Source organism: Hippocampus guttulatus, chromosome 15, assembly GCF_054856545.1.
Source record: "Hippocampus guttulatus isolate MCC_2025c chromosome 15, RoL_Hgut_1.0, whole genome shotgun sequence".
In the NCBI taxonomy this organism is placed as follows: Eukaryota; Metazoa; Chordata; class Actinopteri; order Syngnathiformes; family Syngnathidae; genus Hippocampus; species Hippocampus guttulatus.
Window position 1 is genome coordinate 7,990,259 of NC_141275.1, and position 19,873 is coordinate 8,010,131.

The 19,873-nt window shown below is 40.7% G+C and overlaps 2 protein-coding genes across 2 annotated transcripts in view; one reads left to right on the forward strand and one right to left on the reverse strand.

Annotated features, from left to right (window-relative positions):
• LOC147193653 (roundabout homolog 1-like) overlaps positions 1-4,026 on the reverse strand; it is a 73,342-nt gene extending 69,316 nt beyond the window's left edge. The window contains exon 1 of the mRNA XM_086130781.1: positions 3,890-4,026. The gene's annotated coding sequence lies outside the window, so the exon portion shown is untranslated. The remainder of the gene's footprint in view (positions 1-3,889) is intronic.
• Positions 3,569-8,937, forward strand: ppm1db (protein phosphatase, Mg2+/Mn2+ dependent, 1Db). The gene is made up of 7 exons (XM_086130782.1): positions 3,569-4,234; positions 5,326-5,554; positions 6,208-6,332; positions 6,422-6,603; positions 7,243-7,470; positions 7,784-7,871; positions 8,792-8,937. Exons 1-6 carry the CDS (start codon positions 3,718-3,720, stop codon positions 7,865-7,867), a joined length of 1,365 nt encoding a protein of 454 aa, XP_085986908.1. The 5' UTR covers positions 3,569-3,717; the 3' UTR covers positions 7,868-7,871; positions 8,792-8,937.
• Positions 8,938-19,873: the final 10,936 nt, after the last annotated feature.

Below are 19,873 nucleotides of genomic sequence, written 5' to 3' on the forward strand. Positions count from 1 at the left end.
TTCTCGTTTTTGTTTAATCACAGGCTTATCAATAACTATGGAGCATATTGGTATTTATCCTTGGATAAAGATCTTGTATGTGGGCTTTTTTTTCTGGTTTCCTGCAGCCACTGTCTTAATATGGAAAGCCACCACTGCACAGACTGCAGAAATGTATCCTCCTGTGTCCTGCAGCAAAACAAGCTTGCCTCTGTCTCTTTCACCAAATGAAACGGAATTAATTTCTTTCTTACTTGTTTATAACCATTTGCCCTAAAACACACAGACACACACACACACACACACACACACCGAGGTTACGCTATAGAGAGACAATAGATAAAAAGCCAGCACTTTTATTGATTTCCTGAGCTACAGACATGTTGGTTTGACCACAAATTATAAGAATCGTATTTCTCCAAGTTTGCTTTTGCTATCTCTATGATGAAGTGAGCTTTCTACCTTGTTGATTGTGCATGCTGCCCCTCCCCATTGTATCAAATTGATTGAATCACTTGATAATTGATTTGGGTATTTTCTTATCTTCTTGATTTTATTGAGGAAAATGTGGCCACAAAAAAATGATAAATGCATCCTCTGCTGGGTAATGATGTGTGCAACAAAAGAGAAGAATTGATCTGAAAATGCAGTTCGATCTAACCTTACACACACACACATGCACACGAAAACACACGTGATGGGCTGAAATAAGGAGAGTGCTGTCTGACTGTAAAGATGATTTAAGTCAACCTTTTTTTTATTTAATAGAAGGTTGAGAACTATTCAAGCATTTAAGAGGCAAATAGATTCCCATACAACAAGAAAATAGTATTTAACACCCGCCCACTCAGATGCTCATTTTTATATTATTCTTCAGTTTCACACGCAAAGTGGTGACGATGTTTCAAGATAGGGCTGATCGATAAAAAGTGGAAATGTAACAATAAAGTAGGAGTATGAACAGATCTCTCCTTAAATTCCTTCCTCTCACTCAGCAGTACAGTTTTGAATTAACCTGAAGTCAATAGCATGGCTATCAATCATTCTTGCTGGAGTGGGCTTGAGAGTGTGCTATTGGACTGATAATCATCTCCTGAGGAAACAAGCTTTTCTTCTTGCTTGCTTCACTCTGAACAGCATGAGCATTGCAGTTTCATCACAGGATAGTAAAAAAAAACAAGCACGATCTTCCCATAGGCTGTCTGTTACGATACAAATATGCCTCATCCAGATCATTGCTTTTGCAGGGTATTGAATCGATCGTAACCAGATTGCCGTGGTTCTCACGTGAGCAGGCTGTGTCAGTTCATGCAACAAGGCTTTAATTAGGCTGGCATTACCTTTTACATTTTACAACTGACTGGAAAATAAATGAAGGAGTTCCCTTCCAAAGACTCAGGTTGGTAGAAGGAGGCCCCTATGCAAGGCATCTTAAACACTGTCATTTTGCATTCCAAATGAATGACATCATTGGTAGTTGGGGTGTGCCTCCAACTTGGAGCATGAATGCTGTTGTTGAGTTGTACACACCAACTTAAGGTTGTTTGTTTGTTTGTTTGTTTGTGTGTCTTCATCCACATCTTCTCTGTTGCCCCATGATTTCTCTAACTCCCTCCACCTAAGGCGAAATGTCGTCTAATACAACCACAACAGTCCATTTGTGATCGATTCAATGTCCTGAGAATAATTTACCTTGCTCGCTATGATGATGAATCCTAAACGGGGGTACATGTTGATCCAAGACATGAGATCATCAGCGATGCTCAAGCAATTATCCTATTTCACTTAATTTGTCTGAAAATTTATATTAAGTAACTACAAATATTTAGTTGTTCATCTATCTATGCCAGCGATGTATAGTGAGAGGCAGAACAATTATCTTTGTTTTCCATAAGATGGCAGAAGGTACATCAAACCTGTGCATCCACCTGTTGCCATTCATACAAGAGCAGAAGTCGTGACTCATGCAGGTATATCGGCTTTGTGTTCAATTAAACAGGCCCAGATTCTCTCACCTTACTACAGGTATTGCCAAACGTGGAAAATGCCGCACGTGTTATTAGAACATGCACAGTAACACTGTGTACAGTACTTCCCAGTGTTACCCTCTGTTTAATCTACATTTCTTGTGTTTTACATCTTTGTTTTTTTGTCTGTTTATTTGATTGATTAGCTGTTTGAGAAGCCCGTCACTTTGACAAATAGCCGAAACAGGGAAACAGATGTAATTTGTTTGTTTGTCTGCAGTACACCTGGTACTACCAATTAATTATTTCTAGTTGCCTTAATGAAGGTGGCTGGAAGTTTTTCGCAATGCAGATGTGTGATCCTCCTCTCATAGTTTAGCTTTGATTTGCTTCCAGATTTATATGGTAATATTCAAATCCCTATTTCCACTTCCTCTGCTTTGGTTGTGTTGACTGACACTTCTGCATCTACACAAGAAGCCAAACAAAGCTATTTTTATGGATGGGCCATTATACAAGAGCTTCATGGGGAATCTGTAAGAATGCAATTCAGGTGTCATTGCCTCTTTGTAATGCGTCTCGTCTTCAGGAATTCATTCTCTCCGCTGCCTCACTTGAAAATGGCATTCTGACACCATTTACATGGAAATCACTTTGCCTCTTCATCTGTAATAGTGGCCTATGTGCAGACAGGACCTCAGAGGCCCGGACTATTAATGAGGGTAGAAGGAACCAAAGAGAGCGATGGAGTTTTCAAGGCAAAAGTCAAGATCAGGCTTTCGGTACCTCGAGGATGAAGAAAGGATTAAAATATTATGTTTATTAAGCATGTACTCCCCTCCCTTTGCTTACTTTCACTTTGGTTTTCTTTCTTAAACACATTTGTATGAGCCCTAGCTTGACATACAGGTATATGATCATGGAATAAAAGAATAAGAATGCATGTGTTCTGCAGAATATACTGTACTGTATGTTTTATTGATGAATACGCACGTAGCTGTTACCTTTTGTTCGATGAATATGACCGTTTGAAGTGTGTTACATTTGCTGCAAAAAAAATCATTTATTTGTCTGGATTAATACTGCCTCCACATGGCACAACGGCAGCATTACTTTCTAAAATAATGTACCCGATTTAAGTAATGCGTCGCACTATACCTAAGCATTAATCCGGGTTTAATCAACATCATTTAGTATGTCGGGTATTACTGTATAAATTTATTTCTCAATTTTCTTTTGTTGTACCAAGCGTAAAATTTGTGTTTATGTATTGTAAACATGTATGACAACTCTATAACTGTGGGAAACACTTCGACTACTTTTGGCGGAAAAAAAGTATTTACTTAAAATATACAGTACTTTGTTTTCCTTTTTCCGGTGCAGCATACGGCGCATGTCGTCATTTTCTTTCTTTCTTGTCTGCGGGCGTGGCATGAATAGATTACAAATGTGTTGCTGGCAGTCTTTTATTTGAGTATTATTCGCAACCCTGGTGAAAATAAAATTCAGATAATGGATGAATGGATTATGGAAAATTAGATTTCCAGGGCAGACAACGCAAGTCATGCAATTTACTTGTGGGGACGGCGTCGTGACATCATGACGCACAGCGTGACGCGAAACGTGAGAAAGAGGATAAACAAAAAAGGAAGGAAGCCTTCGGCAGTACAATCGCGGCAAAATCGGTTCAAAAATTTAGCTCGTGAGCTACAGTTAGGCACTCCGTGCGGCCTTTTGTTGTCTCGTTAGGCAGCATTTGGTGTTTGCAATCATGGACGATGCAATAATATTTCGTATGAGTGCGTTTTCCGAGCAAGGAGGGAGGAAATACATGGAGGATGTTGTCGAGATAAGAATCGAGTATGAGCCGACGTCGGCGCCTAGCGAAGACTACACAAAGTCACACAGACACGGGGGACAGGACAACGCGGATAGCGACTCACCGAAACGCCCTGAAAGCGAGCTACAAGCACAAAATGTGCCGACCGAGCCTGGCCCGGTTTCTGCTATGTGGGTTGAGAGCCTGGCCAGCGAGGAGACCGGCGACCACGGCGCGCCGCTATCCGACGAAAAAGTCGAGGAGCGCCTTGTGGACACTCGGAGGTCCGTGGCGTTTTTTGCCGTGTTTGACGGTCACGGGGGCCGGGAAGCAGCCCATTTTGCCAGGGAACATTTGTGGGATTTATTAAAGAGACAGAGGGGCTTTTGGTCCAAGGATCACTCGGAAGTATGTGCTGCTCTCCGGAAAGGATTCATCGCCTGCCACCATGCAATGTGGAAACAACTACGTAAGGCGTTCCTTATATTTTGGATATGCGGTCCCGCTTTAAACAACACCGTGTGTCCCACCCAGCTGAGAAAACACTGACGCACCACCGAGCCTATACTATACCTTAGATGTGTTTTAATGGCTAGGCAAAGTCCACACACCGATCAAGAGAGAGAGACTTGCTCTTGAAACCCAATGTCAAAAGCTGTTCTGTGGCAGAATTATTCACTTTATATATTTAATAGAATAGGTGTGTCCAAGTCCGGTTCTCGAAAGCCCTTGTTCGGCCTGTCTTATATGACTCCCTCCTCTAACACATCAGCTGATTCACCATCGTTGTCTGGCTTCTGCAAAGCTTACCGTTGAGCTGATCAGAAGTGGATGTGTTGGAGGAGGGAGTCAGACTTATCTGACTTGTGATTTATCACTGTCAAAACAAATGTAGTTGTTGAATTCCAGAAGGTACAAAATACAAAACACCATGCCCATTCTAAAAGTTAAGGACAGTCAATCGATGACAAATGGATGTTTCTTGGTGAAACGTGCAGAAGTCAATAAATACTGAAAAGCAAGACAGCTGGCCTTGTTTTACAACCATGGCTTGCAGTAAATGGAGTGCATGGGGGGTTTAGTTACTGCAAAAGGAGATGAAACAACATTAGTATTAGTGGTGACCCCTTTCAAGTACCGTAAGCTTGAAATACCATCTGGAAGAAACCAAATGGGCAGTAACCACACTCAGATTAGTGTTGAGCATGAAAATAGCATGTAGTCTTCCTAGTGGGAGTGTTAAAATATTTTATACCAGTGGGCCTCAATAGATGGAAGTAAAGTTGTTGTTGTTGTTTTTTTTTTTAAACAGACACGCATTTCATCAAAAACTGACAAATGAGGATTGATTATGATCAGATTTTTCCTGTATTTTTATTGGAAGATAGGTGCAAAATGGATTTCTGTGCTTATTTCTCCAAACAAAATATTCATCAGAATGCCGTGTTTAGATTAGCGGGGACACATAAAACACATTGCAAAGAAAATGTCTGACTGTAAGAATAAATAATTTCTCAAATCCATATTCATCAGCATCTGCATTGTTTTGTTTTTTTGCAGCGGAGTGGCCCAAAACAATTACAGGGCTCCCCAGTACATCAGGAACTACAGCAAGTGTGATTGTGATCCGTGGAGTTCACATGTATGTAGCTCATGTGGGAGATTCAGCAGTAGTGGTTGGAGTGAAAGAAAACGAATCAGATATCACACTTCAAGCGCTTGAAGTCACGCAAGATCATAAACCTGAACTTCCTAAAGAGAAGGAAAGGATCGAGCGACTGGGTGGGAGGTGAGTAAGGAGCCGGCAAAAAAAAAACGCAAAATCTGATTCTTTCTGGAATCTCACAAATCCAGTTTGCTGTTGCACTAGTTTAATTCAGAAGAAGAATTCTGGTTTAGCGAGAGACAATGGTTATTTTTCGTGCTAGGTTTTCTGTTTTGGACTGGTCCCCAGTCAATGACACGGCATGCTGTATATAGAAAAGCAACCAATGATTCTTCCCAGCTTTGTACAAGTTACCGGTAATTTTCACTTAATCTGCCATGCATGTCTTTCGAATTTGGGAAACCATGGTACCCGGTGACAGGGGCACCACCAAACGTGTGTGGGGGGTGGGGCGGAAAGTCCCTGCCAAACTCACCCCCCCTCACTCCCGCTTGAAACAATGATTGACAATAGTTAACGATTGGGAAAATGGTTTAGTTTAAAATCCTGCTTGACTTTCCATGTCACCATTTCGAATAAAGTAAAGGCTCCTCACGTCAGATGATTAAAACTATAAATCAATTCATATTGTAATAATCACGAAAAGTCGTTTAAACATTCAAGAACTAGTATTGTTGGCTTAGTAAGTTCACTGAGTGTAACTATATGGAATGAACATGAACTTGTGTCAGTCATTGTGTCATCCATATATATTCCTGTTATTTACTTTACTACAGTGTAATGAAGAAATCTGGGGTTAACCGCGTAGTGTGGAAAAGACCCCGACTTACGCACAACGGTCCGGTGAGGAGGAGCACAGTCATCGACCAGATCCCCTTCTTGGCAGTGGCGCGCTCACTTGGTAAAGACACCCCGAAAATATACGGCATAAACACGACTGCAGTTTGGCAGCCCACAATGCTAATGACACATTTTATTCTCTATCGAAAGGTGATTTATGGAGCTACGATTTCTACAGTGGAGAGTTTGTCGTCTCGCCAGAGCCCGATACCACAGTGATGACCCTTGACCCCAAACGACATCGCTACGTGATCCTTGGCAGTGATGGTCTATGGAATATGATGCCTCCGAAGAATGCCGTCAATATGTGTTATAGCCATGACAAAATGGTGGTGCGTAACACACGAACAGATGCCCAAAGACACAGCATTACATTTGCCGGCTTCTCGATTTACCGTATTTTTCGGATTATACGTCACTCCGGATTATAAATCGCACCAGCCGAAAAATGCATAATTAAGAAGGAAAAAACATATAAGTCAACACCAAAAACATACATGTCATCTTGAAAGGCAATTTAAAATAAAAATAAAACTAGAGAACAGGCTGAATAAGTGTACGATATGCTAACGTTACATGACGCTTAAACAACGAACTGTGAATGTGCTTGGGATGTTCACATAACATATGAAGTTATTTAGACAACGAGAGCACAAAGAACATGCTAACAAATTTACCAAACCCTCAGCGTCACTCCAAATCACGAAATCCAATGAAATCTTCATGCTCTGTGTCACTTTTGAACAACTCCGGAGGTAGAAGATCCAGCGCTTCCTCTTCTAAGTCGCTGACGTCAGTCATTGTCAGTTGTTTTTCTCAGTTACTGCCAACGTGGAAAGTATCAACACAGGCCAAAAGCACCCTCTTGCAGTTTAATGTGAAAAGAATGCGACTTATACTCCGGAAAATACATTTGTTTGTTTTTTTACTGTAATTACACGTCATATTGCACTTCCCCTTTTGCTACTCAGGGGCCAAAAGGAATGTCTTGTGCCTGCCGGTTGGGATGCACTGCACTACTGTTTTGGAAAGAGCGCATGCTTCGCGCTGACAACACAACAGTCATTGTGCTGGCACTGCAGGAGCGCAGCGGCCCCACTATCCCGATGCATCGAGATGAGATTATGGTCGACATGGCTCGGGGAATTGACCACATTCCTTTCCCGGGAACCCCTTACAACGTATATGAGGTTCCGAAGGTCAGTTTCGCCACTTGAGTTCCTCCTGCCTTGACCCTGCGTTTTGTGTTAAGGATGAACCACTGAGACCATGAAATATAATAACTTGATTTTCGAATTCAGAGAAAGGTCACTGACTGGATCTGTCTCAAGAACATGAAGATCGTCTGCATATTTTGTTTACTCTCTACTATTCCCTGTGTAGTTTATTTCCAAAAAAGATTTCAGTATGCTCAACTGGTAAAATGTTTAAGTTGATAGAGACAAGTTCAAAGAACACTTGACAAGTGGACCAGTGGTTCATCATATTATTCTTTGTTTTCGGGGCCAACAGGCGGAGCGTGAGGATGGCATGTTTAATGAAGAAGATGATATATATGGAGAAGAACATGAGGGATGGACATGCCTGGAGTGGTAGTCAGGTGACTGCTCATAAACTGTGTCAAATGATCAGCTCGAAAAGCCGTTCGCTAATTAGCTTTCTTTTTTTTTTTTTTTAACTAAATACAAAAATTGTCCTTATAGCTGGTTTACATCTCAAATTAAAAACTGAAAAAAATGTCCTTCAGTCATGTTACAGAACAGGTTATCCTTTGTAAAACTTAATCCCGAATTCCAAAATTCCCCCTTATTTTACCGAGACAATTTTCGAACACTTCAGTGCTTCGGACTTTGTGTTTCTGAGAAAGCCTCTTTCTGCTCCATCAAGACTGTGCCCCAAGTGCAGAAAGCATGGCTCATAAAGGTATGACTTTGGTAAGAGAGAACACAACCTAGTCTCAACACCAACAATTTGGGAATTAACTTCAACAGAGATTGCGAGCTTGGCTCTCTCTGCCCCACCGGAGACACAAGAAAGTCAAAAGAATGGAGGGTCTTCTAACTTCTAGCTTCGTATTTCTTCAACTTCTACAGTATATTCATTCATTTATTTTGTATTTATTGATTAATATAAAATCAATGTTGTTATTCAGTAGTTAGTAAGGGGACAATTTGAACGATCTAGTCACTTTTACTGTACTCAAAAGAACCGATGCAAAATCAAACATTGACTTCTTAGTGAGACTTCCAAAAACGTTTGTCGATGTGAAAGTGAGGCTTGCACAATTCGCCAATATAACCAGTTGATCACATCCAAATCGTGGTTTGACGTGTTGTTGTTTGACTCTTATTTGCTGTATCTTCTCTAATTATGTTCATTAGTTACAGCTTCCGTCTGTCTCATTGTTGATTTTAGATTGCTGAATTATTCGTATGGTACAATTGAACAATTTGAAGTCATGGAATTCTCAGGGTTTTTTTTTTCAATTGTCGTATTTTTGTTGTTCCTGCTTCTTTTCAGCGTCATGAGGCTGAGAATGCCTCGTCTCCACTTAAACAACGTACAAAGACATTGGAGCAGGCATTTGGGGTGTATGAAGTGGCTTTCTGTGCCACCACCGCCCACGACTTGCCTGACGTTGACTCCGCGGGAACCACGCCGTCCCCCTTAGACGTGCCGCTGAATGTGTTCCAAAAGCAAGACTCGGCGATCCACGTGGACGGGACTTCTGAGTCGGCTTCTCCGTTAAAAAGGTCTCACCGCACTCCACACATTGACCCTGAAGATGATCAGCGTGGTAAATCCCCAGACAAAAATTTGCCTCATAAGACGCCTCGCAGCAAAAGTGAACGATCGTGTGAAATTCACAAGCGAGACAACGACAACACAGCTGGACCGCAGCAGCACAAGGCTTTCTTGTGTGTGTAATGAGTGGGATAACCACAAGCCTCTTTTGACTTTATTTGTATAAAGTCACTCATTTGTAAATATATGGCGAACGTTGCAATTTTAAATGTGCTTTGTTTTTACATTTTTCTCCTTTGGCTTAGACTCCCTGCCCCATCTTTAAATTTTAGTGTTGCCAGAAATTGTTGATTTGTTCAATGTAGGCTGTCTATTTTCATACTTACACATGAATATAATGACAATAGTATATATTGAAAGAATATTTTAGTGGGTAGAAATGTCACCAGTTCCTTTAGAAGGAGTTTTAGTATTTGGAAATTAAAGTCTATTTTAGGATTGTTTGGATTTTTATCAGTCTTTCTCAAATGCTCCCAAAATTCAGACCAGCCGTCAGCAGCACCCAGACATACTGCTGTTGACGTTTTATTCTGTTTTATTATACAGTATTTTTTCCCCCCCTCAGTCCCATATATCTATTCCTTCGCCCCACGAAGCTTTGCATGAATTGTGGGAGTGACTTCCGATTTGAACCGGAACCAGTATCTTGTTTACACAGTAACTGGTTGCGCGAATCCACTTTCAATGACACAGACTTAAATAATGTGGAAACGCTCGTGGTTGCAGCTCAAAAGAGAAAACAGTCCAATTCGACTGACATGAAAATAGTGACTCGTTAACAATGAAATTATTATTACTGATCAGGAGTCCCAAAGCATGTCACACATTCAGCCAGCCCAAAGTCCCTGACCGGCCCTCCCAGTGGGCATGAAATCAAAATAAAATGTAACTATGTGGTGCTTTTATTTTGAAAATCATGTTTGTGTCTAAAGTATTGCTAACTTCACGTTTTTTCATTTGCGAATGTACTCCAAATAACAACGTTGGTCTTAATAGCAGCATTCTAATTTCCTGCGCAGTGAAGGGAAGAGGGCCAAGAAGACGTTGTTACAACCGCCAATAATGTCCCAAGATGTACAAGACATTTTAAAATGCTATGAAGGCTAATGATCGTTTAAAATAGGAAACAAACCAGAAAAAGAATATTCATTAAAATAAACTGCTCTGGCAAACGAAAGCCGTTATAACAAATGAGCCACCGCAACTTCTGGTGTCTTCGAGGGCGTTGCTCTCACAATCGTTAGTGCATCTGTATGCAACAGGACTCTGTTCAGTAGCGCTTCCCCACAAGGCCTTTTAGTGAATTTCTGATGGTTTGACCAGAAACTAATGAATATTCCTCAGCATTTAAATAGCAAGTCCATTTGCAGGTCATTCCTGGCGAACTAAGTGACAAAACAAGCTTTCACGTTGTTATCAATACCATCCGTGTCCCGACCACAATCGCATGAGAATTTGGAAGACAACCAGAAAAAGTCGAGCATTGTCATGTGTTCAGTGGCTGTGGTTTAGACCAGGGGTGCCCAAACCTTTTGGACCGTCGGTCACGCGCCCCGGTCGGTTAAAGATTTACCTACTTTATTTTATTTTATTTTTAAAATATTTTTTGGGGGAAATGAGACTGATAGGATGATTAGGGTGCAGTGTACATTAACACAAAAATATATTGCTAACATGTACAAAGACACACAAATGTTTTGGGGGTTTTTTCTCCTCTACACCTTTCGGATCTAATTGACACCCCTGGTTTAGACTATAACCAACAATAAGTACTGGAAACACCATATTTATTCATATCCCACAGCTTTCCCCAATTTTATTGTGGGAAGCGTGTGGGGTGGTGCCTCAAAAAGGCCAGTTTCCAACCAAATCCATTACCTTTCAAAAGAAATCCTGCAAAATTTGTCATCACGTGCTTGTGCTTTACACCAGTGTCTTGCCATCGTCCCCAATTTTTTTTGATCGGTGCATATAAGCTATTTAAACGATTTACTATGCGCTCATGATTTTCAGTGACCTCTTCTGTACATTTGGAGGAGATTTGCAAAACGATTTGCATATTAATCCACCCCTCTATGGTACTCGGTCGGAATGAGTACCCATCGTGTCTAACTTGATGTGGCAGCTGAGTTACTGTTGCAGTTGATTCCTTTGCCTTTTTTGTTACAAGAATTGTTGCCTTAGCACAAAGAAGTTGGTGCTTTTCATATGAGGGATCCGTGTATTTAAGAATTTCCCAGATACTTTGACCTGTGCTTAAGCTTAATATTATTTATCGTGAGCCTTCAATTTTCCGCACCAAGCTCATACGACAAAAGCTTGTGACGTGGAGTCCTCACCACAGTTGCGGGCAATTAGTTTATTTTGTACAGTACATCATTATGCAATAGTAGTTTGTACAGTACATTATTATGCAAAGTAATCTGTTTTCCAGACGTCTGGCATGCTCAGATCTATTCTGTGTTATGAAGTTTCCAGAACTAATGGATGTTAATGGACGTGCTGTGTTTTGACTATTGCAACACTTTGGTTTTATATCACCGCCACTTCTCAGGACAAACTGTATGAGGTACATTCTTCAAAGGTGACTGGATATATACTATCTGTGTTGTAATAAAGTTTCCATTTTACAGTTGTAGCTTTCGTGCATTTGATGTAGCGCTAAACAGATATACAGTATTCATATCCTGCTGGGCACTTGCAATGATGTTTTGTACCAGTAGGTGGCAGTAGTGTCCATTGATTAAAAGGGTCCCATCTCGACGTCACTGTTTTAAATGTGCTGTCACCTTTCTTGTGTGTATGAGTGGAACCTTCTACTATACTAAATGCTATCTTTTTTCATTTTTATTGTTCCGAGTATGAGTTCATTAAAGTGGCTTGTCCACATATACACGTATGCAGTATGGTAAGGGCGGAGTTATACGTTCAAGCATTACACTCAACCCAACGTTAACGCGTAAATGGTGCGCTTCTTCTCCCTTAATTTTGAATTTAAGGGGGTGGGAGAGCACCTTTAAACAAATTAGCCACTTTAATGGAATTTTGTAGTCGCCCTAGACTGCTCTCACCGATAGCCAAGCCCGGCCTAAACAAAGCTGAAGTTCGTCTCGTTTTTTTATGTATTTATTTATTTTAATTCCTTTTACTGACGCCGCTGCATCCCTGAAGTCCTTGTTCAAGATTATTGCAGTGGATCTAAAGAAATTCTAATACAGCTTTTTGGGTAAAAAGTGAGGATACGGCATCTGCTGGTGTTTTTAAACCTTGTCTTCAAATTGTTTTGAAATGTTTACCATTTGCACCCATTGCAAACATACGGACAAAGATTACACCGTGATGATAGCGGTGTCTGGCCCTAAATATTTCATTGACTGTCAGCCCAACATCTGCTGACCTACCTCGCACGCAACTACCCACTCTTGCTGCATACACTGTCACTTTGCATTAGCAGACACATCATCACTAGTGTCTCCCACTTGTCTCTCGACCCTTCTGCTCATATTCCCAACAAATATGCATCTACAGCCAACCAAGTGGGAGTTACTTTAACACTTAATGTTTTCTTTCCTCCCCCCATAACTTAATTCCCACCTGCTTTAGACTACCACTCTCACTCGACCTATCAAATCAACATTTATGCGCAGCTTCCCACTTCCCATCTCCCCTACATCTTTATGTGGAGCCTCCGTTTCTCCTCACGTCTGTTGCCCTCTTTCTGACAGTATCAGTGGTGTTTCAACGGGGTTTTAATGGTCTGTCGTCTGAAACTCTTGGGAGGCTGTGGAGTAAGTACTAAAAGGAGGAAGACCTCTCAGGATAATGGGAGATGACGTGACCTTGTTTCCCTCCCCTGCAGATCAGCGATGTTATCGAAACGGTCTTCTCGATTTCATGCACCCTGATCAAATGCAATTGAAAGTAATTGCTTTTTTTTCACACTTGTAAAAGATTTTCTCACATAGTTTTGTGATTCTCTTGTCAGCTGTTATTTTGACTCATTTATCTCCGACTTCAAAGGACCCACATTTATGTGCATTCTGCGATTGCTGATTGTGATAATAGTAACAAATAAAGGGAACTTGTTGGGCACCAAAGGCTTCCCACGGTGCTGGGTCATGGATTCTGACTCCATGCTTAATGCCTCTCTCTGTACTCTTTGGCCATTATCACTCAGACATTTACAGTATAATTCATTCATGTGAATTTAAGAGTTACTAATTTATGGTATTTTCACAAGAGTCACCACCCTCCCTTTAACCCACAGGGCAGATACTCAGTAGCCTCCTTGACAGCTTGTTTTAGTGCAGAGGATTTCTACACCCCGGCCGACTATAATTCCAATGATAAACACACAACGAGTGTATGCATGAATACACTCATCCAAATGAAACACACTGATAAATAATAAATAATTCTGCCAGAGCAGTATAAGATCTCGACAAATATGGTCAGGTGTGGAAAATGTGCGCTCATGACATGATCTAGGCTTTGGATCAGTGTAATAAATTAACTGAATTAACGCTCCGGAGGTCAGGGTTCCCTCTTGATGTCTCTGTTGGCTGTGAATCAAGCTTTTAATATCCCAATGCTTGCTATACAGAAGTTAGGACATTTATTTGAAGAAATGAAACCACTCTCAGGCTACACATTTATAACATGTGTGAATCTCATAATGTCTTGCTTAATTCAGAATTTATTTTGTATTCTTTGGTGTTGTCACTCAACTATATGTAAGAAAGGGCAGATATACAATAAATACTTAAGTATACATTGGACTACATGTCGATTGCCAAACATACTAATAATGGGAACGATGACTGTCAGTGATTTATTTTTATCATTATAATTTTTTAAAAATTTGAAACCAACATCATCTTTCAAAATCACCAGCTCCTGAAGGGACATTTGGCTTTCCAAGAAGCAGTAATCTTATTGTTTTCCTCCTTAGCTGGAGATTTATCAACTTCTCTGGTGGGGCACGACTTGCTGTCAAGGAAGGATAGCTTTGGTTATGGAGTGCCGAGTCGAAATGTTGATCGTGATGAAAATTTGGACGCATGATGCTTTTAAAAATTCTATTATGTAATTAAATCATCGTGGAATGGGAGCTGTGACCTAAAGATCTCATTTTGGGATTGGATTTAAAGGGTTCTTCAGGTTAAGATCCTTATATGCCTGTAAATCGCTTCAAACAGATAGGCCAGCAGTGAAGGAAATGGTTTAAGGTACTGTACATCTACTTGATATACCCCGGATTCGTTTCGCAGAATTGTGCATGTTTTATTGGTCACTTGAGTACCATGTTTAATTAAAGCTCTGCCGACAACGGATAAAAAGAAACGGGGCTTGTAAACTAAAGCTCCTGAACATAAAACAAGATGTTTACAAGTTTGGGGGGGGGAGTACATAAAACGTTTCATTGATATGCTAAAATTGAGACTTTCCAAGGATTAAGTGACCTCCAGAAAAAGTACATCGCATTTGCCCCGACATCTTAGTTGTGCTATGGCTGGTCTACCGCCATGCGCAATCGCGGCAGGAAGTGACTATTAATCCTCAGCCGCAGTCTTGTTCCATCTCAACCGACAGTAGTTTCTAATGCGCTTACTCTGACCAAACCTGTGAATCCTGGATTGAAATGTCATGGAGGGCCATTGCTGTGATCCAAGTGTTATCCAGCTGGATTCCCAAATTGACACCTGTGTTTTTATAAAAGATCTGACGACTGATCCGATTAACCAGATGGTTGTACAGTACTCTCCAAAAAAAAAAATAGATATATTTTGATCAGATTGTCCCCGCACTCCATTATGTCCACAGAACTGTGATCCTTTTAATTCTAAGAGGGAACACGGGTAGTTGGACATTTTGTTTTGTTTCTTGGTTCGCAGTGTTGGGCAATAATGAAAAAGACATATCGTACTTAATTACAGTCATTAAGTTGAATCTGCACTTCTACTTGAGTATTTCAATTTCCGATGACTTCTTGTGTTTGTAATACATTTGAAAACTGCTATCTGGAGCTAAAACGTTTTTTTTAAAAAACATATTTTCGACCACTGCGGGTGATGGCATAACGTTAAAAAAAAACATACGTCGAGGTAACATCAACAGAAGACGAGATCTTGGTTGATTGATGGGGATCTTGTAAGGTAGAAAAAAATACAGAGAACAGCAGTGACATGGAGGATTGTGAACGAGAGAGCATTCATGAAAAAGAGCAACAGATTTGGAGACGGAAAATATTTCCCATCTATGGCCTTTTTCAATAAGAAGAAGGAAACTTTTTTTTTTGTTATCAAAAGGGGTATGTGTATCATTACCAGTAAACATTTGTTTTTACTTTTGTCCCTAAAAGTACACCATAGTTGATCCAGTTTTACTTTTACCAAAAGCAGGAATTGATTTAGCGCTTCTACTTTTGCCAGTTCTTTTTATTTTTTTATCCATGTATCTGTTCTTCTGCTTTACCGCTGTCATCACTTTTAGCCTGTGCCTGATTTACTTAACAGGATCACACAAACCACATATAGTAACCGATTTCCACAAAAAAATAAATAAATCAGATTGAGAAGGAAGATGCCAAGGAGGAACCCGTGACATTTTAGTGCGGATGTGGATATACTGCAGATGAATGTAATTTTCCTGTTGGGCTCACTATGGCCTCACTGGAATCATCACATGCCATGTCCGTTGAATCCGTGGAAATTCTGGATATGTTAGGCGACTAAAAGACTATAACTTAAGCATCTCCCCACACTTAGGCCAGATTTCTGCATAGCTATGGAGGATTTTACATTTAGTGCTCCCAAACTAGAAACATAAGGGGAACAAAGACTTTACAAGGTCCAGGAAAATCTGCTCGGTTGGAACAAACCACTGGAGCGAGGATATTTTAAGTACAGTATTCACCAAAGTGTTGTGAACTCCTTCTCAGTGTTTTTTAAAGTTTGTGCGAGTTACATTCTGGTAAATGATTAAACATGTGTCACTTAGGCAAGTTTACATCGTGAGGGGAGAATCAATTTATAAAGCCATGTGTTTAAATAAAACATCGATCAAGCATGACAGCATATTGTGGCGTTGCATATTTCGTGTGACTCTTCGCCGATGAAACGTCCAAAAATCTTCGGGGTGTAGTTGGGCTCGCTAAAGATAAGTGAGGGCCCTGAAAGCCTTCTGCTGGCAGACTATGGGAATTCCCAACACGTCTCGATCCGAGTAACACCGCAGGGATGGGAGGCTTAGAAAGGCAAGGGGAATTAATTCCCTAACCTAATGCCTCGGAACAGTAATGTTCTCAAGCGTGACATCTTTTAGTTTGCTGTATTTTATTTTTTTATATTAGACACTCGGTGCTTCTTATAAATAGCTGATGCATGCATTTAATAATAAATCAGTCCAGCTGTCAATTAATTCGGATGCAATAGGAATTGTTTCAGGCTCTAAATGATGCACCTACAGAACACGCATTCCATTGTCACAAATACAAAGTATTTTATTAGATTTTAAAGCTGTTTGAAATTGAAGTCCTGTTAGGGCTTCATTCGATTTAATTCAAACTATATGGTTCTAGCTTCTGCGCAAATAACAATATGTCCCTCTCTTCCAAATTAGCTGACTTTGTATCATGAGTTTTAGATGAAATCTCAGACATTATTAAAGCGCCATGAGCACAAACGGGGAATTAAAACATGAAATCACGTTCGTGATATCCAAAGATGCATCCTGTCTTCACCAACTTTTGGGTCAAAACCTGTAATGCCATTTATAAGCAAATGATGGCCGGTGCAGTAGAGTGCTAGAAAATACATAATTGGCATACGGTTGACGATTGAATTGGGTTTGTCGTACCGAGCTTTTGCTCCTGCCGCCGGCATGTTCTTCTTTGTGGTTATCCTTTGCCATCATTCATTCATAGCCTAGAGTGTGGATATACTGTAATTTGACTACACGTAAGGCTTCAAAGAGAATATTCTCATACTATGGTTTTGGAGTACAATGAACACATGGGCCGGATTTACACATTTATGACCTCAACCTAAACATACCTTTGAAACCATCTGATCGCTTCATTCTTGCCTTGGTGTCAGCGATTATCAGGTTAATGTGACAGATGTGATAAATGATAGAAAGACTACGCCAGTGTTTCATGTAGAACAAATTCTGTTCCGTCAGTGTGTGTGAATTTCTTGACACAGCCCCGACAAAAATAGACTTTAAACATGCATTTTTAACTGAGCACAGTGAAGGGTCCACTTCTGGGACTCCTCTCAGTGTTGCACTTCTTTTAGAATCATGGTGATTTTTTCACTGTGGGGACAATGACAATGAATTGGGGGTGGACTTTGTTAGGATTTTTAAAACTTGACGACTTATTTTGGCATGAGCTTACTGTTGTTTTTCTTGGAAACATAGGAAAAGCATAGCATAAATGTTCAGTTTTGCCGAGGCCTGTGCCACAGCCAACCACAATTTTTTTTTCTTTATTGCATAACCCCTTACCAGTAAACAAAAGGCGACTAAAACACACAATGCTCAAAGCTGTGGGTTGCTGCGCCGAAGTAGAGGGCAGCAGTAACTATCCATTTATTACTGTATGTCACATTTTAACTGCATTCATTTTGACATCCATCCATCCATCCATTTTCCGAACCGCTTGATCCTCACTAGGGTCGCGGGGGGTGCTGGAGCCTATCCCAGCCGTCTCCGGGCAGTAGGCGGGGGACACCCTGAATCAGTTGCCAGCCAATCGCAGGGCACACAGAGACGAACAACCATCCACGCCCACACTCACACCTAGGGACAATTTAGAGCTTCCAATCAACCTGCCATGCATGTTTTTGGAATGTGGGAGGAAACCGGAGCACCCGGAGAAAACCCACGCAGGCCCGGGGAGAACATGCAAACTCCACACAGGGAGGCCGGAGCTGGAATCGAACCCGGTACCTCTGCACTGTGAAGCCGACGTGCTAACCACTGGACTACCGGCATATAAACTTTTTTTTCTTTTTCTTTTTAAGTCACTATCACTGCAACTTATCCATATCCCAAAGTCATAGTGGCACCTCCCATCTGTTCATAAGCTTTCAGAAAGCAGGAAGTAAACTGCTTACTGATGAATCGAGAGAGTTTTCCGATGATGTCATGCACCTCTGGGCACAGCCGCGGCCGTGATCCGTTCCAGCAATTATCGAGTCTTTGAATAGACAAATTTGATAGGCAACATTAAAAAATAAAAAAAAAGATGAACTGCTGTTTTCTGTTTGGCTGCAATAAAACAGCTGCCAGGCGCAAAAAACTCATTTCACCATTTAACAGCACCGATTTGGAATCAGACAAGCGGAGCGTTTGTCAAGGAAGAGACACAGACAACAGTACTACTATACTGTAATTTCATCATTTTACCGCTCAGACTGCTCTGACAGTGTCATTCAAAACACAAGTATTAATTTACTGCATTCTTGAAGGCAGACTTTCTTTTACGTGCACTCGTCATGGATCTTTTTAGATTGTGCATGTCTACCAATTGTTTGAATAAGTGTATGTGTTGCTTCAGTTGACAAGTGATAACTCATCTTCTTAGCTGCGTCCATGTTTTTTTTTCTTGGAAAAATAGTGAGGTTGAAGCTGTATATCAGAGGGTAAAGATGGTTTATTCCAGTTTTAGAACCCTCTACGGAATGACGCTCATCTGTTATAGCGCTCTGATCCCACTGAGATTTTGCCTTCCTTCACTCTCCATATCTTTTGGTCGTCATAAAGTTATAATGATGATACAATCCCCATCCCTGGAGTCTCCATAGTGCAGTCAAGTCTGGACTTTTGGTTTGGTGGATATTTCCACACACCACTCCATGTATGCACCACGTTGATGTAACAGCACACATATGCACTTACACCACACTGCACATGTTAATGTAAGCATTGTGTATGTTTTAATCACATAGCCTAAACCGAATGTATTAGCCTTTACTTAATCGTGGGAACTTTGACTTGCATTATTATTGTCACCACACAATCCACAATATCATTAAAACATTTATTCAAATTCATTATATGAATCCCTGTGAATAAGAGACACTGAATGGCTGTGACATTCGATCCCTCAGGCGGTACTGCATTAAAATCCATCATGAGTCTCGAAGGGATATTGCTGCTTCAGTTCGCAGACACTTTGGAGACACATTGTCAGCAAACACAACCCACAGCCAGACATTGTGTTGAGATAGTTTTACAGACTGCTATAACCTGAAAGGTGTTTCTGATTTTAATTCTTAATGATAAAATGCGTGAGTAGAACGACTAGAATGCACCAATCGGAAACTTTTTAGTACAAGTGCTTTTTCTGCCGTGTATGATGACCATTGTGAGGAAAGTTGTAAAGTATATGCAACATTGATTCTGTTCTTTTCTATTAAATTAAAAGTTTTGAGATCATGTGTTACTACATTTCAGTTATAAAATTAAACTACTTCACATTTTGTTTGTTTCTACAAGTGTCATTGACCTGTGGATGTCAACTAGTGAAGAGTTTTGCCTCACTCTAGAAACATGCACAGTAGTTTCTCTTCTGTTATGCCCTATTCCAGGGGTCTCGCACTCCGGTCCTGGAGGGCCGCTGCCCTGCATGTTTTCCAAGTCTCCCTGTTGCAACACACCTGATTCAAATGATCAGATCATCAGCAAGCTCTGCGGAAGCCTGACATTGAACCTGTTCATTTGAATCAGGTGTAGTGCAACAGGGAGACTTGGAAAACATGCAGTACAGCGGCCCTCCAGGACCTGAGTTTG

Bases quoted from the DNA above. Each gene is read 5' to 3' on its own strand.
- ppm1db (XM_086130782.1), top strand. From the start codon at position 3,718: ATGGACGATGCAATAATATTTCGTATGAGTGCGTTTTCCGAGCAAGGA. The intron at 4,235-5,325 runs GTAAGGCGTTCC...GTTTTTTTGCAG, and splicing joins TGCAATGTGGAAACAACTAC to CGGAGTGGCCCAAAACAATT. The intron at 6,604-7,242 runs GTGCGTAACACA...TTTGCTACTCAG, and splicing joins ATAGCCATGACAAAATGGTG to GGGCCAAAAGGAATGTCTTG.